Source organism: Drosophila hydei, unplaced genomic scaffold (genome assembly GCF_003285905.1).
Source record: "Drosophila hydei strain 15085-1641.00,03,60 unplaced genomic scaffold, DhydRS2 tig00000001-arrow-pilon, whole genome shotgun sequence".
Lineage (NCBI taxonomy): Eukaryota > Metazoa > Arthropoda > Insecta > Diptera > Drosophilidae > Drosophila > Drosophila hydei.
In genome coordinates, this window is record NW_022045643.1 from 12,476,446 (window position 1) to 12,499,482 (window position 23,037).

At 39.1% G+C, this 23,037-nt stretch overlaps 1 protein-coding gene across 1 annotated transcript; it reads left to right on the plus strand.

Annotated features, from left to right (window-relative positions):
- Positions 1 to 3,265: 3,265 nt before the first annotated feature.
- Positions 3,266 to 22,142, plus strand: LOC111599824 (homeobox protein Nkx-6.1). Its single transcript, XM_023315613.2, has 4 exons — positions 3,266 to 4,512; positions 6,943 to 7,128; positions 15,305 to 15,501; positions 21,500 to 22,142. Exons 1-4 carry the CDS (start codon positions 3,558 to 3,560, stop codon positions 21,737 to 21,739), a joined length of 1,578 nt encoding a protein of 525 aa, XP_023171381.2. The 5' UTR covers positions 3,266 to 3,557; the 3' UTR covers positions 21,740 to 22,142.
- Positions 22,143 to 23,037: the final 895 nt, after the last annotated feature.

The window sequence follows — 23,037 nt, forward strand, 5'->3', positions numbered from 1 at the left end:
AGGCTTAGATCAGTGTAAATATGCTTTGGGCTTGTACTGCTGCATGTTGCATAAAAATTAATAACTCCAAGCAACAGAGAAACAAGTTAAAGTGATTTGGTCAGAATTCAGTTATAGAAGCAAAAAGTCGAGGAAGGATATAAATATAAGAACCATATTTCCATTTCTTTTATATAAATATATTACATATTCCGTCACTCATTAAAAATCCCGCAAACTAAATGGATTATCTTTAAGTTATAAATCCGAAACAAAAGTTAAAATAACAATTAATTAATAAGGAACTGTTGCTGAAATCAGCACCTTTAGACGTAGGAATGGTAGAATATGGCAATTAAAATTAGTATTTGAGAACTGTATGGTCTGGACCACGTCTGCTTTTGCCTGCTACAAACATTGGTTATTTAACGCAATACAGTATATCCTTTGTAATTATTGAATAAAAAAGTATAACTAAAACTGAAATTGGTTGAAATTAGTTGTGCTGTGTTGAGACTAAGGCAAGGCCCACCCATATGGATTGTCAGAAAACAGTCTTTACAAATTAGTTTAACTCAATTATTTGCATTATAATCTCTTAATTATAAGGAGACAAAGCTAGAGGCATTCAATTCTTCTCTAATGCCATAAGAATAACTTCTGTGTATTGTTCAGCTCAGCTTTTTTTTAACAATTGTCTTCGAAGGAAAAGGGCCATAAATACCAGAAAAGAGTTCTTTCTATTCCTCTTCTCTTTGGCAGCTGCTGCAGCTTGTTCAACTGTTCGCTCGCAGTTTAATGAACTATGTGGCAGAGCGAACCTAACCTGGCCGTCAGCATTGGCCATGGCTATTTACCTTTGAGTTGATTTTAGTGCTAACATGTGAGAAAAGAGTCTCACAAATTATTTATTAATTACCCGCTTCTTTTTTCCGGCTGTCTGGGTCTGGGCGAGTGAGTTTAATCAACTTTGGACCACTTTTGTATTCGAAATGCTCCCGCACTGCCAAGGAGAATGGAGAACATGCTCTAAGACACATTCTCTGGTTATCGCTGTTGTCATTTCTTTGATTGTGCCTTTCCAGTTTCTTTTTTGCGCAATAAAACAATAAATCAATCACGGTTAGGGTTTATTCAAAGGCCGCGTCGTTTGTGCTATGTTTTGTTATCTATTTCAACTTTTTAGTAGTTTGTTAGAATTTTTTATTGTATCCCTGCTCGTAGTTGTGGGTATTTATGATTCAACGTTATATTTTAAGAAAGAATAAAGTTTCGTAATTTTCCGTTTCTGTGTTCGAGATCTGTTAAGTGCGATAATCTGTTATGACATTGTTGTATGCATAAATTTATATTGAATTGTAAAGAAGATCAATGTTAGAGATGCTGGGCAAATAAAACAGGGTATGTATAAATATATATATAAATATATATATACATACATACTTATACTTGGACAAACATAAATAAATGAATAGTAAAGTCTATTAAATAGAGAGCGAATAGCAACAGCTGTGGTGAGAAAACCTTTTCATTTGCTCACAGCTCGCTTGACTTACTGAAATGAATTTGAGTGGAACTCTGAGCGCAATGAACGAGTCGCTCTCGCTGCTCACACACGAAGTGCGACAAACAATGGCGGCTTCAGCTCTTTCTCTCTCTCTCACTCACACTCTCTTGCTCATGAGCTCAAAACGTTCAGTGCGCTTGGTGGGTAGGTGTGGCCTATGTAGCGGTTCTCAATTCCATTGCGTTTCAGTTGTGCTCTTGTTGTTGTTGCGCTCTTGTGTGTGAGTAAATTAAAATTGTGTAGTTTATTATTAAATGAAGCGCAGTTTTGTATTTGTATGTGTATCTTTGCAATGTATATGTGTGTATTGCTATGTACGTACATGCATGTATGTATGTGTATGCATATGCACATGAGAATGTAAATCTTTTCCATTGGAGCAGTCACATAATAATACTGAAATGTTAATTAGCGTATTAATTAAGTTTTTTTTATTTGTTTGCTTTTGGGTACCGATAAACGTGCGCGCAGACAATTAATCTTAAATAAATTAAAGGCAAAACTTACCGTAAATTACCATAAAAATATATCCAAATAGTAATATATAATTTAATATGCCTTAACTTATTGTTATACATAAGCATTTATATTATATATATAAATATAAAATTTCTATTTCTTAAAAATTAAATTTTATTTAATATGAATTTCTATGAATGTATTCCTTTTTGCATTTGATATTTGCACTTATAATATTTAATTTACATTTATTACTTTTAATTATGCCGGCGCATAAAATTTAATTATTTTAATGAATATACTCAGAGCATGACAGTGCAAAAAAACCTTTGCTCAATCCCTGCCAGCTACAGCTTCATTTAATATTTATAGCTTTTTAAACAAATAAACAGCATTCACAGTCGGGCCGCGCCTCAAACGGAGGCGGAAGCCACCCACCAGCAGCAGCAACAACAGTGCAAATGCACTCAACCACACACATACAAGGGTAACTCTCTGGCATGTACCACGCACACACAAACACACACACGCACAGTGCTGAAACGCAACCAGTCCAGTTCCAGCTCCAATCCAATCCGAAATAGTTGATTTTAATGATGTACATAATAAAATTCCCATTCGTTTTGTGCCAATGCCAATGCGTTCCAGCTTCATTGCATGTTTACACTGATTGTGGAACGCACAAACACACACACACACACCCATGAGCGTGCGCGCACACACATATACTACTGCCTACACACTGATTTACAAAGGAGAGAATAAGGCAGATGCTTGTATGGTGTCTGTGTCTTTCTCTCTCATGCTGGATGCTGCGTTCGAATGAGTGGAAAAGAGCAACCAACGGGCCGCAACAGGGTTGCTCAGACGATTGCGACTGCTGCTGCTGCTGAGATTGCCCAACGCTGCGGGTCACCATGTGAAGTGAAGTCGATCGAGTCAATTTCGAAATCATTCGTTAGTCTTAGGCCTAAACAAGCGGACACGCGCGCGCGTCTCTCAATCCAAACCCAATTTCGTATATGACCACGAAAAGGTGACAGAAATTGCGGAAATTCGTGTTCTTAAATGGAGCCAGTGCATGCTACCGGATGCTAAGAGTTTTCCAGTGAACTGAACCCTTTCAAAGCAAAGCAAAGCAAGTGCAAAGTTTGAACAGCAAAATTGAGTTTAAGTTTCATTATCTTGTGTGTATTTTTCGACTAAGCTAATTGTGAAGACTCCAAGTTGGCCAACCATAGCTTGTTTGCCAAACTTGTTCTGAGTGCAACGCGTTTTCCACGAATATAACAAGCTGGGTAGTCCATTTCTGCACGCTACACCCGCGGGTGGCAGTTGCAGCAGCAACAACCCATCTCCCACACCGGCATCGGCAGCCAAGCAACTCGCCCAAACCTTTCAGCTATCGGCCAATTCGGCCTTCAATCTAGCTCTGCCGCCCAGCTTTTATCATCGCTTGCCCACAGACGTACCCGCTCCGAATCCGGTTAACGCACCGGAGTGCGTCCCCTCGCTCGACTACGTACACTCCTCGCCTAGCACCGATCCCGACATGGATCTGATCAATCCCTATATGCGTCATCACAGCTTCGCAGCTGCCTCCCAGAGTAGTCCGCCGTCGGCGGCGCAGCGCCATCATTTGGCCGCAGCGGCAGCAGCGGGACTGAGCAATGGATTCGCCGATGTTCATGCACATGCGATGGCCGCGGCGGACTATCAACAACAGCTGGCAGACTATCATAGCGCGGCGGCAGCAGCGGCTGCCTATGCCAGCAGCAACAACAACAATAACAATAACAGTCCGCTGATGCTGCTGAAGGCGGCGCATGGCGGCGCGGTTGGCGCACGGCTAACGGAGGTCAAGTCATCAGCTGAGGATTCGCCCTCGACAACGCCGCCGCCAGCCTCGTCGCGCCTACACTCGGAATCGTCACCCTCGCCGCGGTACGAGCACAACTCCAGTCCCGGCGTCGACAGCGCCAAGTCCTTCGCATTGAGCCAGCGCAGCAGCGGCGGCGAGGAGCATTGCCAGAACAGCGAGTCCAGCCCGCCGCCATCTGACTACAGTCCAGAGAACTTGACCAGTCGCAAGTACCAGCATCCAAGCAGCGGCCTTAATCCGCTCAGCCTGCACAACAACAACAACAGTGGCAACCATCCTAACAACAATAACCATAACAACAACAATAACAACAACATGGAGCACAAGCTGCCATTGAGTTTCCTGGGTCCGCCGCTGGCGGCGCTGCATTCCATGACCACAGAAATGAAGACTGCACAAGGCGTCGGCTCTGGCGCCGGCAGCGGAATAGGCTCCGCTGGCAATGGCCTGGTCTATGGACACAGTCCCAACTCGCATTTGATCAGTGAACGCGTCACGGGCTCCTCCAGCTCGAGCAGCTCCACGACAACAAATACACAAGGCGCAGCCAATCCACATGGCATCGATACGATACTATCGAAACCACCGCCCGTCACATCGGCGAGTCTAAGTGCTTTAACGGGAGGTAAGTTACAAAGTTCCTGGTATTACAAATGTTTTAAAATATGTAGGATATATAAATAGATCTAATTTCAATATAACTCTTAGATTATGCGCAGGGTTTTAAGTAATCAATTTCAGAGAATTTGCTCAGTATTTTTCTAGCTTCATATGCTCTTGGAATAGCATTTACTGATGTATTATAGCTATTATTATTAATATTATGCAAATTATCGGTCTATGCGACTTCTTTTATTTTTAAATGGACTTAAATTTAGATTTTAAGAAAAGGTTTTACTAAAACTTATATCTGTTTTTGATCAAGTAAATATATACAGCATCATGGACAGTTGAGTGCCAACAAATGTCATGGGCAAAAGATTCATTTTTATATTAGCTTCAGCTTTAATCATAGAGTAAATAAATGCCTAATGAAAATCGAATAAAACAAATGTGTAATAAAATCTATAATTTCCTGATCAAAACAGTTATATGATATTGCTATAGTGATTAGCTTTATTTAAGTTTTATATAAATATATAATGTTTATCGCATAAATTCAAATCTTACAATCATTATGATATTTATAATAAATAATTATAAAGATCAAATAGAAATATTATATATTATAAATATAACATAAATAGATGTTAAAATATCGATTACAAAGTACTCGAAATATTCTATAGAAAAACCTTTAATTATATGGCTTATAATATATCTATAAAGTATGCCTCCCGGAAATATCCTTACTGCTGCCCAATGATTTTCATAGAGTCAGATTTGCTAGCCGCTGAAAGGGCAATAATAAAATATATATTTCTGCATCATTATGCATTATGCAATGCGAATGTATCGAATAGACATTATGCACGGCCCCCAAAATTGGCTGAAACGCTTTAGGAGCTGCTTCGCTCACAAAAATTCCAGCCACAAATGTTGTTTTCTGCATGAATCCGGTTTGACGTGATTCCACAATAAAATAGCAACAGCAACAGCAGCAACAACAACAACAGCAATTGAGAGCACCTCGAACCCTTTTCCCCACTCTAAGCAGATGGCAGAGTATAAAGCATTTCATTGGACACAATTCCCAAAATCATATAATATCGAAATTGCAAAATGACGCAAAGCGTAATGCGATACTTAAACGTTTAGCAATTAGTTGTCAAATTGTTTGTAATTAAATCAAAATGACACACGAAAAGCAGGGCGAGCGACGAGAAGGAGGGGGCGGGGGAGGAGAGCGAGGTGTATACCACATACATATATGACTTTGCCGTTTCACTGAAATGATTTCAATTTTTCGACAGTTAAATGTAGCCCAATTGTGCGGCATGACAGAGCCGAGACCGAGAGCCAGACCAATAAGGAGTGGGTCAACATTTGTTCGTAATCAAAAAGAGGTGTAGGCAGCGGACGAGTAGAAGTGGAGTGGAGTGGAGTGGAGGGCCGCCAGCTGCCAGCTGCCAGCCAAGAGGAGGAGGGCACCTATGCGACAGGGCGTTGACAATTTACCATAAAACTTTTAATTAATTTTAACGAGGGCATTTATATGATTTCATTTGATTTTGTTGCTAGTTTTCTTTATTTTTTTTCTGCGTTTACAAAACAAAAATCTTTTCATTCTGTTCGTGACAAATTATTTAATAGCATCAAATTAATTCGCTGAAATCGTTTAGATGTTCCGAGTTCTAAGCACAATGAGTTGGCAAACGCTTAAGACATATGAGACTCCAGGTCTTGGGGCTGTGATACTTTTTTGAATAGTTTGTAGCATAAAGGTTACATAAGTTAAATGGATATTTTACTTTTTCGGTTATTTTATGTTAGTATATTTGAAAACATAATATTTTGAGTTTTGAAATTTAATTACATCAACAGTGTGCAGAGCCAGGAACTCAACGGGCTTGAATGCAACAATAAGACTGTGTGTACTTAATTGATCAATTATATTAAATGTTATAAAAATTATAATCAAATAAACAACATAGTTTTCATATCTGAAAGCGCTTGCCCAAGCATTTTTGAGATAATTTACATACAGAGCATAAGGCTCTGCCTCCAAACTTAAGACAGAGCATCAAGATTTCTATTAATGCCAAAAAACATGCTGAGTATATGTAAACCCAAATGATAAGATGTTATACCCTCACAGTTAGCGTCTTTCTATCTTCAAATCTCAATGAGGTTGAACTGCAAAAGGTGGTGGATAATAGCTGCTTATAGAAATATGTTAGCAGCAAAAATATATTCAGATTTTATTTGAAAATAACAAATGTTATATTAGATCAGCTTAAACTTATTTCTTTATTGTAAAACGCTTCGATAATTCAAATTGTAAATAAATAAAATAAAAATTTAAGACCTATTTAAAACCCACTCAACTAATTAATACATTTATAGTTATATATTTATATATATTTAATTCTCATTTAATAATTTTGTATTGCAGCTGGCATTCCACGTTTTTCCATAGCCGCTGCTGCGGCGGGCATGGCCCAATATTTGTCGCAGAGCCAGGGAGCGCCATTGAAGACGCACGCCGGGCACATTGTGGATCGCACGCATCTGTACTGGCCGGGACTGCAGGGTCTGGTGGCCAATCCGATAGCGTGGCGAGAGCGTCTATCGAATACAAGTAAGTGAATGAAATCATTATCTGAATGTGTGCACTAATTTGCAAATATCAAGCACTTTACAATACGAGGCATCGTGTGCGCGTGTGTGTGTGGAGCTGTTGAACAATCATTCAGTGCATTCCGTGCTACGGGGGCACGTAATTTGGTTACAATTGTTGCGAGGCCAGCGGGCCTGGCCGATGATTTGTCAACAATGAAAGCCACACCTCGCGCTTCATTGAGGCCCGATCGACTTCCTGTTGATACCGTTAACAAAGCGCAGCGAATGAGGCAGCTGCCCCTAATGATCATGGATCGCTACTCAAGTGATTACCAATATGACGCGTCCAATGTGCTTAGTGCATGGCCCATGGCCCATGGCCCATGGCGCATTGTCGAACTCATTAAAAGAACTGGCATCAAAAATAAAGCAGAAGACGAGAAATACAAATAAAGAGAATCACTTTAACACGATCAGCGATGCGCGATCCGCGATCGGCGATCAGCGATCGGCGATCTGAGATGGACGCGTCCGACGATCGATCTATACAGCTGACAATGACTGCACATAAAAGAAGAATTTATTTAACTGAAAAGCCATATGAAAAATTAATTTACTCGCATCGCATTCGCTTTCGAGCATCTTTCGAGTTCGCTGGGGTAACGATTCTCTGGATCTGGTCACTTCATTATTACATCTATTTATAAGGTTCCGCTCCCACTCTCCCGTTGTCCGCTCTGCCCCAGACTTCACACCTAAGCTCATTAAGTAATCGCCCAACTCCAGCTTCAACTCGAACTCGTTTTCACATTGTTTATTTATTTAAACGCCCCTTCCCTCGCCTCTCCCTTCTGCTCGCTTGTGGTTAATGATCGTTCGCAATGGCAATTGATTTGATTTGATTTGATTTAGTGTTGTGGCTACTGCCAGGGCATCAGGCAGTCACTGAGAAGTCACTGGAGTCAGCTGCTGTTTGGCTTTTAATTGCGCCCGTGACTCGGCATATTTTATCAGCTGGGCTTAATGTCGGAAATTGAACATAATTTTCTTATTGAATTAGTAACGAGATCGCCAGAGAGCGCAGCAGAAGAGAAATGTTTGTCTTGTGTTCGACTCGATTTCTGAAGTGTATCTTGGAATGCTTGGTAGCTGCTGCGATTAAGTAAATATTGTTTCAGTTGATTTACCAAACAGTGTAGAGCTCTAGTCTGAAGAGCGTGTTAAGTGGAGCAGCCTAGGAAGCTCATACAGACCAGATAAAGTAGTTATCTTAATGACCTTATTTTAAGGCACTGCATATATATATGTATATAAATATATATGTGTGTATATAATTAATTTAAGGATTGTTAAAACTTCTTTTAGCAAATAACAAGTACATTTTACAAGGTGACATTTTATACATTTTCAGAATAAATTTTTAAGATATGTTATAGATAGATAGATAGATAGATATTTAATACAAATTAGATTATTTTTGAATTTTATTGAATGGGTAAGAAAATCTATAATCTGTCAATAGCCAATAGAGTATCGTTCAGCTCAGCCAAGCATTGTGCTTCCAAGTGATTACTAATACATGATAACAAATCCGGGTTTCTCCTACTATGACAAATAATGATAGTTGTATTTACTCATTTCACAAATCATGATAACTAACCTTTCCAACGATATTTTCGTAAACTTTGCTGCAGTAACTTGCAATGCGATAGATAAAATTGATTGCGACCCTATTAAAGTTATATAATACGATATTCCATGCAGTTCTGTACCCCTGACTGGGTGACTATTTAAGCAATGTAAGCCCCAGCTCATAAAAACCGCAATGAACTCGTCGAAACTCACAATTATGCAATGAATTGCATTGCAAATATTAATAAAAAGCGATAAAGGTAAATGAGCATTTATTTGTCATAAAAAAGTGTGCCAGGTGAACTCAATTTGTGATAAATATATTTGTTAACTATACAAATAAAAAAAATTAAATTATCAATCAAAATGACTAAATATTAACATATATAACAAGAAATTAAAACATTTACAACATATTATAATAATAATAAGAAAGAAATCACAAATCAAATTAAATAACTATATGCAATTATCGATCAAATAATTATCACATATTCCAAATAACAACGAGGCAAATATATTAAATTATTCAAAAAATTAAACTAAAGCGAATTATCAATCAAAACATTTGAATGCTAACACAGCCAACAAATAACAATAAAAATATAACATAAAGAAATCATAGCATACTTTTGTGCGCACATATAAATTCAAATGAGAGGAGCTCAACAGCCGCCATTTTTGGTGCGATGTCCTGTGCGCAGCTTTCGCATAAAACAACAGACTCACACACACACATACACATATTGACACAGCCGTATGAACAATCCACTTACATATAAAGCTTTTGCTGCCTTGTTAACATGACAGCCTACAAGCACATAAACACACACACACACACCCACAGAGACGCACACAAGCACAGCTGCCCCGTTTTGGCATACTGCTCAGCCTCCATTTGTTGTTGTTGCTGTTGCTGCTGTTGTTGTTGTAGGTTCGTCTAGATAATAATGTGGCAACATATTCTTGTAGCGTCTGCGTCTGCCCTTATCTTATGCCTATCTTTCGCCCATTCCATATAAAAGCTACATACTATATACACCCAACATTTATATAGAGCAACACAGACACACACACATCCGCACACAGACAGCCACCGATATAACAACACTCACTTTTTCCGGTAAAAGTTTTTCTTTGCGCCCTTCGTTTTGTCTGGCTGAGCAGCTGTCGCATATTCGTCGACATCGGCGAGCAGCCATAATATGTATATACAAATAATAAATAAATAAATAAACAATTTTTATGTAAATGATAAACGCACACACAGCCATCATTTTGTGTTTTATGTAAATGTGCCGAAAATGTGGAATATATGACAATGTTTCGGCTGAAAAATCATGTGAAAACAATGAGGAAAAACCATTGACAACCGAGTGAAACATGTTTTTGAAGTTTTTCATATTTTATAACAAATTTAAGATAAATAAACTGGGAGAGATAACATAATAGATAGATGCTAGATAGTAGATAGTAGATAGTAGATAGTAGATAGTAGATAGTAGATAGTAGATAGTAGATAGTAGATAGTAGATAGTAGATAGTAGATAGTAGATAGTAGATAGTAGATAGTAGATAGTAGATAGTAGATAGTAGATAGTAGATAGTAGATAGTAGATAGTAGATAGTAGATAGTAGATAGTAGATAGTAGATAGTAGATAGTAGATAGTAGATAGTAGATAGTAGATAGTAGATAGTAGATAGTAGATAGTAGATAGTAGATAGTAGATAGTAGATAGTAGATAGTAGATAGTAGATAGTAGATAGTAGATAGTAGATAGTAGATAGTAGATAGTAGATAGTAGATAGTAGATAGTAGATAGTAGATAGTAGATAGTAGATAGTAGATAGTAGATAGTAGATAGTAGATAGTAGATAGTAGATAGTAGATAGTAGATAGTAGATAGTAGATAGATAGTAGATAGTAGATAGTAGATAGTAGATAGTAGATAGTAGATAGTAGATAGTAGATAGTAGATAGTAGATAGTAGATAGTAGATAGTAGATAGTAGATAGTAGATAGTAGATAGTAGATAGTAGATAGTAGATAGTAGATAGTAGATAGTAGATAGTAGATAGTAGATAGTAGATAGTAGATAGTAGATAGTAGATAGTAGATAGTAGATAGTAGATAGTAGATAGTAGATCGTAGATAGTAGATAGTAGATAGTAGATAGTAGATAGTAGATAGTAGATAGTAGATAGTAGATCGTAGATAGTAGATAGTAGTAGTAGCTAGTAGTCGTAGCTCGTAGTAGTAGATAGTAGATAGTAGATAGTAGATAGTAGATAGTAGATAGTAGATAGTAGATAGTAGATAGTAGATAGTAGATAGTAGATAGTAGATAGTAGATAGTAGATAGTAGATAGTAGATAGTAGATAGTAGATAGTAGATAGTAGATAGTAGAAAAAACTAGACTAGATATATTCCTTACTCTGTCCACGGTTTTCTTCACCTCATTCACTCTGTCTAATGTAAATAGAGTTAAATAATTAACTTGAGCCCGACGAGTAAATATGGGCTACAAATTAGAATGCGCTAAAGTGTATCATAAAAAGTAGCAGCAACTAAAATTACTGCCAACTATATGACTGTCAGATAAGCAGATAGACGTATAGTCGAAGACAGCAAAAACCAAGTTCTCAAATCTAGGAGCTGACCAACTATACCCGCTGTCTACATTTGACACAATTCATTAAGCTTAATGAAGACAGCAGCAACGAGGCCCAAATAAAAAGTTACGGCTGCCAGCAAAAGGGAAATACGGACGAGAGAGACAGAACAAGGGACAGAGAGGGAGAGAGATAGAGAGAGAGAGAGCGAGATAGAGGCAGATAGTCAAGGGCTCTGCTAAAACCTTTTGCTAGCTGTTGCGTTTAATTAAAATTCAAGCGGCATTTTGTGTGTCGGTGTCGTCCTCCTAATCGCTACCCAAAGAACTTGTGCTTTAAGCATATAATCGCCCATAAAACAGGCAATAAAACAATGCAATGAGGCTGAAGCCACAATGTACAATGCAGAACGAAGCCACTTAATGAGCAAAGCTAACTATGGAGAGAGGCTTATTTCAGAGAGCGACTCATTGCTAGGTTTACTTTGGTAATTGGCACAGACATATTCCAAGATTGTCAAAGTGCTTTATGTGAATAAATATGCATATGCTAACGCATAGCTTTTAATGTGAATTATAATTGCTATACCCTGTAATCGTTAATGTCTGAGTTGGCATACTTTTTTTGTAGGTAAAAGACTGGCTTATATATAAAACGAATCTCTTTGTGAATTAGTTAAACACTTTGACTTGTTTTTCAAATGAGTATCTGACTTGAGAAAGGAAATAAACAAAATTATGGATGTCTCCAAGTTTAACATGGACCGGAGAATTAGTACACTGCAGACCTAACGAATTGAAAAAACAGCTTTATGAAGCCTTTACTATTTAACAGATGAGGCTGTAAACAATTGCCTATTCAAAAGCAATATCTAAAGACCGCTTAGAAAACTAAATATGCTCTCATCAGGCAGCTTCTTATTTGTAGCTTCATTTAGCCCGCAAATATGAGTTATCCCCATGTTAAGGAAATTAGTATGAGACGCACATTCAGCTCGTTTCATTATTTCTATTTTATTGATGGCCATCAACAGTTGCCATTGTCGCCTCTGCACATGCTCTGGCGCTGAGATGCCCGTAACAAATGACTTTTTAATATTTTCAATAAGGCAGCAGCAGTTAGCCAAAACATAACACGCCCACCTAGCGCGCCCCTTGCCCAGCATTATTAATATCAATAGCGAATAAAAGGAAAATCCCAAACCGAAAATATTAACGCTATAAAAAATAACAAAAAGAGAAGTAGGCGAAAAATATTTGGACGTGAACAAAGCAACAACAAAAAATATGAGGAGAAAAGTGCAAATGCAGCGTTGGCAACAGGGTGACTTATGCGATTATAGACAACTGGCACAGGCTAAGGCAACAGCTAGGGGAGCTACGAGCTCTAGAAATTGAGCCTGCTTCCATTGCCATTGCCTTTGCCATTTCCACTGCCAATTCATTTTTCGTTTTGTTGCACTGCGTGAGGGCCCTGACATGAGCAAATAAACGCTTCATATTTGTCTGTTATTTATGAGGGTTCTTGGGACGCAGCTGCAGGGCCAATAGATGGACAAAGATAGAGAAATACCAAGAGCGAAAGAGAAGCCAAACTCGCGACAAAAAAAGGAGAAAATTGTCACTGATAACATTTTCTAATACTCTAGCAAAATGCATTGAAAATATTGACTGCAAAATTGGAGCACATTGATAGTATGAAATTTAAGTTTATATTAAAGTTACTCAACAAATACCTTCGCATTTTCGGTTCTTATTTGAAAAACATTTAATTTTACATTACAAAATTCTTCGAGCTTGCCCTTAGATTCATTGGAAAGTGTATTTGATATGCCACAAGCCCACATTCCTGTCGGGGATTAGGCTTGTTACGAGCCAGGCTTGGCCTTGTTCCTTGGCTCTCTCACCCCAAAAGTTAGTTAGGAACGGTTTTTCATAGCTTGTTAAGCTTACGAATTGTCTGTGAAGAAGTAAAAAATACATTTTATGGCTCATATTTATTTTGTAGCGATTTTATTTAGTTTTTTTCCTCTTTTGCTTCTGGTGCATTGCAATCACTTTGTGCAGTTGCAGCTGAGCAAAGGAAATAATGAATGGTAGCTGTAAATATATTGTTAAAGATGTGTATTTCGAAGCGCCAATTGACTAAGTCAAATGATAAAATTTATAAAGTATAAAATAATGGGATCAATTGCATTATTTTATTGATTGTATTATAATCATTGATCATAAGAAACTGTTGATAAATGAATTTAATTTGAAGGCGAAATCATGAGAATCTTTTGTTGTTTGAAATTCGATCTTATGCGTCTAGATCTCGCTCTATGAATTTGCATCTAAGATCAAATAGAAAATTCTATTCATTTTAGAGTTTTGGGTTTGATTTGACTCTAGTTGACAGCAGCTTTGCAGTATTTTTTCAACTTAAACTTTTCACGTTACTTCAACCACATCGAGTGCTCACACTTCACGTTAAAACTGTCATAATTTAAATTAATAATTTAGACAAAATTCACCAAAGTATCATAAAGGGACTCAAGTTTCAAGAGAAATAGTCCAGAGCCAACAGAGTCAAACTCGTATATTTAATATAAATGGAAGTCTCAAGCGGTATACATATCGAAGGCAGACCCTTCAACCCTCGCACACACACAGCAGCACCCACAAGGTTGGTGTACAATTTTGGCATCACCTTTTTACCTAGCGCCAGGCGCGCCCCGTGCATATTTAGTCAAATCATTTCACATAATTAGGGATCATTTAATAATGGGGTGACATTAATTGAAAGCGCACACACACAGACAGCCGCCCAGCAAACAAAGGGGACAGTACAAGGGCTGCTACGACCACCCACCCACACTTCTAGAGAAACAGAGACAGAGAGAGAGTGAGTCAACTGCTGCCGTTTAATTTTATGACCACCTCCCAGCTTCTGTCCACTTGAATGCCTTTACGAGCCTTCGGGGCGGGCGGGGGCATGCTCTGGTGGAGGGGGCGTGGTCCCTGCTTTTATTGGCCTCTTGTCGTCAGCGTCGTTGTCGTTTTGGCTAATTGATTTTAATGAAAGCCTGAGGCCCCACGGACCCACGGACCCACGGACCCAACGCTTAGTGGCTCCCATAAATTCTGTGGTCAATTTGGGTTTGTTAATTGTCGCAACGTGTGCTCGAGCCCCCAAACGTGGGATACACTTTGTTTGTGACCCGCTCCTAACTTGAGTGTAATTAGTGTCTAATTGTTATGCGGAGCTTGCAAAAATGAATTGCCAAAAACAAATTAGATTAGATTTTCCATTGGGCACACTGTTTTGCTTTTCAACCTGCTCAATAGCTCCAATAAGATACGTAACTATAAATATAAATGCACATATATATAGTCCAATAACAACCCCAATAACCCACAAAAACAATTGCTCAACCACCGCTCCAAAATTCACAGCTGTCGCCAAATGCCCGCGCCATAAACAATTAATAAATGTCAAAAAACTTTGCCGCAACGACAACGTCAACAACAACAACAACAACAACGACAATTCTCTTACCTTGCCAACTTTATTTTAAGGACATTATAATCTCGATAAATTTCATGAAATTGTTTCATAATTAAATCATTTCAAATGGCCCCAACTTTTTGGAGCTTGTAAACACGACTCTTAAACGTAAATTTAACAAATTTGTCAACTTTGCAGAGCGAAGTGTTTTTATGCATTGATTATGGCCTTAAAAGTTAAGTTTTATTGAAGAAAGTCCTGTCTTAATGAAGGCAGCATTGCTAGATATAATATTCATTAATGCTGATTGCAATGGAATATTAGAAATTTAAGTCTTGTTCCACATTTTACTCTCATCAATAATTTTCGAAGACTCTTAGATCCGTTCACACTTTACATAATTTTATACTTTTCACAGAAAGATTTGCTCATTTAAAATATTCTTTTGACTCTTTACAGTGTCTGCTAATTTGTCACAGTCCCATCAGCATCATCCATCCAGCGACAAGGATGGCAAGAAGAAACACACCCGCCCAACATTCAGTGGTCAGCAGATATTTGCGCTGGAGAAGACGTTCGAGCAGACGAAATATCTGGCCGGACCAGAGCGTGCCAAGCTCGCATATGCCTTAGGAATGTCAGAGTCGCAAGTGAAGGTAAGCAACGCGTCACATTTGGGGCATGCAAATTAAATACTCATAAAATGGCGACGGTTAGTCCAACTGACAAAAAAGCAAACAAGCTAAAAAATAAGGTAAAAGACACGAGCAACCTTCCTGACAGCCCCGCCCACTGTGCATTACCCCGCCTCTATCTTCTGTGGCAATTTGCATTTTTATTGAAACGCAAAGCTCATGGATTTTTGGTTTATTTTTTGTCGAAACCCACAAAACAAAATGGCGCCAATGGTCTGCCCCTTCGTGTGCCCGTGGACGGTGCCCTAAAGGCTTAGTTCACATGTCTGTCCCAGCTCGAAGCTCGAAGCCAGTCCGAGCCGCCCTAAAAAGACCATTCCATGCGCTTCATTTTAAAATTGTTGCAAAAGGTTGACGCGTTTTACCCCCAAGCCGCGCCCGCAAAACGTTATCAACATATAAATCCTTTGTGTCGTCAAATTTGTCGAGCGGCGTCGCCATCTCCGTTCCCATCTCCATCTCCATCTCCATTGCCATTGCCATCATCGTGTTTGTAATCCTTACCAGAAACGCACGTGTCATTGCTGTGGTCCATAAGTCGCGTGTGTGACGCGACTTGCGGATCTCGTGGGGCTTGTAATTCAAATTAGCCTAAAGCCCGGCCAGTTAATTGCTTTTGCGCTGACTTTTGCTTAGCCAATAGGCAAATGGATCTTATGATAGGCTAACTCCAAGCCAAATAGTGTGTATGTTGTAGGGAATGAACCTAGATAGACTAGACTGTGATATTCTCTTGAATTTGTAGCAAACCTGAATACACAAATTTGACTACAATTAAGTACAGTTATTTGTACAGAGAAAATAATATAAATTATATAATATTATATACTAAAAAAAACTAAATAGATTTTTCTTGAATTTTATTCTTTTTCTGTTTGTAATTTAAAATAGAAGAAACTGCAATAAAAAACATTATTGAATATTATAATAAGAAGAAAATGCTTTAAATTGGTTCTCTTTAATTAGTTTCAAGTTTCATGGAACACAGATCAGATAGGACTCAAAGAACTAGTCAAAAGACGATGATGTACGAAGAAAGACATTCATATAAGTCTGCATATATTATAATATATATATATATATTGTATATATATTTTATTCTTCTTTATCATAATAGATAAGCATATTTTGAGGTAAATACTGAAAATAATATTTGAAAGAAGCAACTCACAAAAGCCAAGTCAGATGACCATTTATATAGACTATATCATATTTAAGAGTTACGCAACTCCATGCAAACTATATATTGTCTTCAGAATGTAGAAAGCCTTGCAATTTCATTAGTTGTTAGATGGTAGCATTTGTCGAGCAATTTGTAGAGCTTAATAATTACAACCCCCTTTGCTGCAGCCCAAATGGAACAGCCCTTAAGTGTCTTTTGGTCGCAAATTGTGCACAAATCAGGTCCTCGGACTGCGAGATAGGCAGAGTGATAAGAAATCACGTTTATGATGAGTAAAATGATTAATTACCAATGAATGAGGCCGTTGGCATTGCGAGGCATACGAAACGAGCAAATTTCTATGTAGGGCCAGAGCATGGCGCAGGATTGATGGCTTGAGCTGCAGCTAAATATGCGTCATTTGTGCAGAGGCCAAGAGTAGAAACAGAGACAGAGATAAAGCGAGACAGCTAGCGGAAGAGAGAGAGAGAAAGAGGGAAAGCGTCTGATGACGAGTACAAATGGTCACAGAGATGGATGAGTGCAGAGCAGGATTGGGTTGGCCTCTGTCTGATAGACATGCCAAATGACTGCATGACTTTTGGGTGAGTGTAAATTAAATTCTGTGCAAGGACGCAGCAACGACGACATCAGCTTCATACATATTCAATTAGTGTGCGACTGTGTGTGTGTGTGTGTGTGGGCGGATAGAGCCGCTGCTCCCTGCTGCCTTCTAGCCAGATGAAAAACAGCCATGACGATGATAGTATGCAAATTGACAAACAAAAACACAACAAGAACTGCACACGGCCCCAAAATATGACAGGCACACAAAATGCAAAGCAACCAGAGACAGTGTGTGGGCGTGGCTGCCACTGGGCGTATGCCAAATGATCTTGACAAGAATAATTGCGCTGTTATCATAATTAAAACCGTTTTTGGACACGACACACACACTCAACCCACTGCTGCCTGAGGGACATTTCATTTTGGCAATCATTTAATGCAAATGGTCGCCATTTTGTACGTTCTTATAACGGTACTCCGTCTAACCCTCTCCCCCTGGCCCTCTCTCTCTCTCTCTCACTCTCTCTCGCTGTGAATTATAGCGTCTGCGTCCATTATTAATGACATTCCTGCTTTGCGTCTTTATGGACTTGTGTAGTTAGTAGAAGCCATAATATTATTGCATGATTCGCTGTTATGGCTTTTTCGTGATTTAGCTTTTGCATAAATGTATGAGATTTCCCCAATGATTGCTGAGTGCAGGCATGTAAACACATGCGACAGGCAAATGATTAGGAGGTCGAGCTGCGTGGGGCTGCTTGGGGCATGTTTACGCTGAGGCTAATAAATTGGAAAAAATTGAGCTTTGCTCGAGAGGCTGTTAGGCATGGAAGAATAATCAAATCAAAAATAATTTAAATGAATTTCGATCATGCATCAATTTAGGTTTTTATTCATAGAAAAACTTGCCGCATAATTAGCACATTTATATCGAAAGCTTGTGGACCAAATCGATTCGTAGCGTTTGTCAAAAGTGTCAAAGGCATCAGGCAATGAAGCCAAGTTACAAGCCGACAAGTTGACAATGGGACAGGCCAGCCATAAAACTTATGACGGATATGTGAAATATTGTCTAATTGATTTTTGGTAATCGTATGGAATATAACAGCTGGCTAGCTGGCTGGTCCATTGTTGTCAACTAATGGATTTGATTGTGTGTTAATGAATGGAATGAAAATTCTATGAAGAACTGCCAATAAGAGTGAGGAATGGAGGGAGGGGAAGGTGTTCCATTTGAAGCGCTATCGAAGACTGCGCCATTGCTCCACACACTTTTTCCACTCACAATTAGTCAAATAGAAACGGATTTTATGGGCGCTGCGACTGCACGTTAATGGCCCACAAAATGCAAATAAATCAGAAACTCACATAAATACCTATACGAATACGGTCATATAAAGGGAAGGGTGAGCCTGTGGTTCGAACCGAAATTTACGAGCCACTTTTAAAGACCAGAACTACGGCAACAACAGAATGTTTGTTAACCAATAGGAAATAAAACGAGCGCAGCCCTGACTTGTCAGTCGATCAGGGGCGGGCGAGGGCTTGGAAGGTGTGCGCGCAGCCATGCTGTAAATTTTCATGAGTTTTAAGTACCCATGCGAACCGATCCGATACGATACGATACGATCCCATCCGAACTCCGAACTCGAGCAGGACGTGCGTAAACAAATAAATTTCCAATTTGGCCAGAGTCATATATTTGCCAGCGCCGAGACAAAATGCATAATAGTGGATGTGTCCAGCAAAATAAAAAAGGTTTTTGATTTTGACAACCAGCCGTCCGTTCCTATGAAATTTACATAACGCTTTTCATCCTTATCTGGCCACCGACACCTGACGGATGCCCCGCAGCGGTGCCAAAGAAAAGAAGAATAAACTACACCAGACACCGCTTGACCAAAACATTGGCATATGTTTTATAGCATTGCCTCCTGGCCGCAATAAATAAATCCGTGTGCCCGAACTGCACAAACCAATCCAATATGGCATTCCCATTCCCATTACCATTCCCCCATGCCGCCAGCAATCGAAGCGTAACGCTGCCACCACGTCAAATTGATTGCCACAATATTTGATTGACTTTGACATGTTGCCTGTCATAAATTTCCTAGTGTGCGTATCTGTGTGTGTGTCTGCGTGTGTCTTTCCTTGAATGTTGTACCTCCGCGATCTAAGGCGATCTTGATCTCGCTTGGTGGTCACAATAAAACGTTGCGCATATGCAAGAAAAACATTCGCTGCCAGAGCTACGGCACAATATTTATCACTCTAACAACCGCTATATGAGTTAGTTAGTAGCTATATAAATATATACATTTATTGTAAATATTTTAGATAAATTTAAAATCTAAAATTTAGGCGATAGCACTTTATTTGCCAAAACCCAACTGAGATTTCTTTACAACTTCAATAAATAATCATGCTAAATCTGTGAATGCTAAACAAAAATTTCAATTTAAAATTTTTATAACTTAGCAACTAAATCAAATGCTCAAATGTGAGCAAGCTTCATCACTTTACTTAAATTTTTTTTATATTGCAAACAAGTTTTTTCAAAAATACCTGAAAAGATGAATGCCTTATAAAGATTATTTAATTAATTAAGCAGCTCTTAAATACCCCAGATCATGTTTTATTAGAATGAACATCAAAGTTGTAATTCCTAATTGGATTGCTTAAAGAAATACTTCTTGTTTCTGTAAATGCCAAAAACTGAGCTTAGTCCACTTCTCTGACATTAACATAAAAATAGTTTGCCAAATACATAATTTACGTCTTTAAGTCAATGTCTTAAAAAATGTCCTAAGCGAGTTACTCTTAAAATTTGAGGCATGTAATGCGTGTGCAAAGCCAGTGACAAGTCTTGAATTCAACAGTCTGTTGCCTTCCACTTAGAAACTATGCTTTAGTGGGTGCTAGATGACGCATACAACATCGTTATGATGTCGCAAAGGGACAGATGGCAGGGCCACGCTGCCCTATGGCCAGGCTACAAGCTACATGCTACAAGCTGGCTGCACACGGAGCTTTCCCTCAACGCCCCCAACCAAGCACGTTCTGGCCAAGCAAATCCCAAACAACATGGACGCAGCTGTTACCAAAAAATAATGACCATGAAAAGCAGCCTTAATGATGCCAACTAATGTTGTTGCCTGCCAGCCTGCGAGCCTGCCAGCCTGCGAGCCTGCCAGCCTGTCTGTGGCTCGCTCTTTTGCCCAAAAAGACGCCCCAATCCGCTGGCTCCAGCCTCCGCTCTCCAGTCTCCATTCACTTCGGGCCAACACACGAAAAAATAATAATTGTATTTTTATTTCGCATTATGTTGCAAATAATAATTACACAAATGTGCAAATGAAGCTGTAAATTATGTTGTATCTGGTTTAATTGCACCTTTGGGTCGTTGCGAGCGTTGATTTCTCGCATGCGAATGCCATGGCCAGTGCAGGTGAACATAATTATTTATATTAAAATGGAGCACAGCTAATTGCCCTTTGGAGTGTCTATAGAAATCCAGCGGAAAGCTGATTTGGCAACAGTTAAAGAACTTACCAAATACTATTTAAAAATGTCTTGCGCTACAAGCTGCTTAGTTAGATTCGAGGAAAGTGCTCCATCATCAAGCAAATGCTGAAATTATGCTCGATTTTCCAGCAGCACATGCCACATGCCACACGGCACACGCCAAGGCAAAAAACGTGTCTAGGCCTATGCAGAATAATCCCCTTCAGGCTGTGCTAGAGAGAGTGAGAGAGGGTGGGGCATGCAACATATGTTGCCCGAGCTCAGGCGCGCGGTTGCAAAATGGAAAATGAAGCGCAACCAAAGATGTTAGTCATGGTTTTGCATAGTTTTTGCTGCTGTTGTTGGCTTTTGTGTAACTGCTGTTGGGCAATGGCAACGGCAACGGCAACGGCAATGGCAATGGCAATGGCAATGGGAACACAAGCGCTGTCCAGGGCTTAATATTGTCTTAATTGAGGGTTAACCGGCGTTGATGATGCGACTTATGGGCTGTGAGACGGGCATTGTTGAATGGGTGACGGGCCTCGACTTAATGACTTTGACAATGTGTGCCTCTGTGGGCTCTGCTGCTGCTGCTGCTGCTGCTGGACTGGCTAATTACATACGAAAGTTTGTGTTGCGCTTATTTAAAACTTTAATTGCCTTACCGCACACACATACGCACCAAAGTCTAAAGTTTCCCATTTCAATTTGTGACTTTTGCAGGTTTGGTTTCAGAATCGTCGCACCAAATGGCGCAAGCGTCATGCGGCGGAAATGGCTACGGCCAAGCGGAAACAGGACGACATGGGTGGCGACAACGACGGCGACTGCAGCGAGACCATGGACAGCGACAACGAGAGCCTGGACATGGGCGAGGCACCCGCTCAGAGCAAACGGAGTCGCGGCGGCAGCAGCAGCTCCCAGCAGCAGCAGCACCACCAACAGGATAATTATCGTCATTAAAACGAATTTACCTAAATGGCAAAAGCATAAATATGCATGAAACATAAAACAAACAACAATTGCGCCAGCTAATAAACTCCAACACAGCGAAAGGTTCGCCCCACTCTCTTCTTTTATTAGCTAGTTACACGAAACCACATTTAAAGAAGGTTCTGCCACTTTACAGTCTTCTGAAGACGTCAGTTTTAAGGCTACGCAACTTGATTTCTTCCTCGATTTCGCCCCTCGTTTCACATATACAAATGTGTGTGTAAATATTTGTGTTAATTTTCACAGTGCATAGATATATAGAACTTAGGTATTTTGTATTCAATAACCGGGCTCTAAATGCTAAGTCGTCTTAAGTCTCACGGTTTACTGAATTTATTAAATATTGTACATTTAGTTGGATAGTTTTTGCGAGAGGCAGCGGGACAAGCAGAGTTGAAGCGTTCCTCAAAAAGAAAACTCATTTTGAGCCGACTTCAGTTGAAATACGAATAGAAAAGAAGCGAAAATGAAATGCGAGCAAACTTAACTAATAAATATATTATATTGAAAATAAAATATTGCAGTAAATTATGTAAAGTTTATTTAAATTTAATTCTAATTTTAATTATTTCGAATTGATAAAGAATAAAATGATCAAATTATAAATAATACAAATTCAATGTGTTTTACCTACAAACAGAACCAGCCTGATCGGCAGATAGATCCTCTTTATAGACACACGCATGCAGTCAGACTCCTATATGTCAACGATCTTACACACAGAGCTGAAAGATAGTTAGATACCAAAATCGGCTCAGAGACACCCACAAGAGCTGAACAATTGCTGCTCAGGGCTTAGGGCTCATAACAATTACAGACCGGAAATCTGCTTGAGCCTGAGTCAGTAAGTCAGTCAAACAGTCAGGCAATCTGTCAAAAATATTCTGGACTGCAGTCAAAAGGATTAACTCAAAGAGTTTCAATCTGCCAACAGCAACAAGGTGCAGACAAAACGGAACCCAAATGAATAGAAATGTGTGAAAAGAATCAACGAAAATCCAAAGATTGATTAACTGTCAATCAAAATTGTTGAACAAAAACTTGCAACAAGCAATGAATGAAATTGAAACAGGTTGTTGCAACAATGAGCCATACCAAATTATGAATACCCAAGCTTTGGGCAGATGGGGAATACAAGTACAGAAGGTGCTTGGAGAGTGTGAATATCTAAGAGAGAACAACAATTTGAGCCCAAGAGGCACTTTGATGTTGGGCTCTATTCATTGGTTTTAGGCTTGTTAGGATCGTCAGCTAACGACTCTGTTGCT

Bases quoted from the DNA above. Each gene is read 5' to 3' on its own strand.
- LOC111599824 (XM_023315613.2), top strand. From the start codon at position 3,558: ATGGATCTGATCAATCCCTATATGCGTCATCACAGCTTCGCAGCTGCC. The intron at 4,513-6,942 runs GTAAGTTACAAA...TTTGTATTGCAG, and splicing joins TCTAAGTGCTTTAACGGGAG to CTGGCATTCCACGTTTTTCC. The intron at 15,502-21,499 runs GTAAGCAACGCG...TGACTTTTGCAG, and splicing joins TGTCAGAGTCGCAAGTGAAG to GTTTGGTTTCAGAATCGTCG.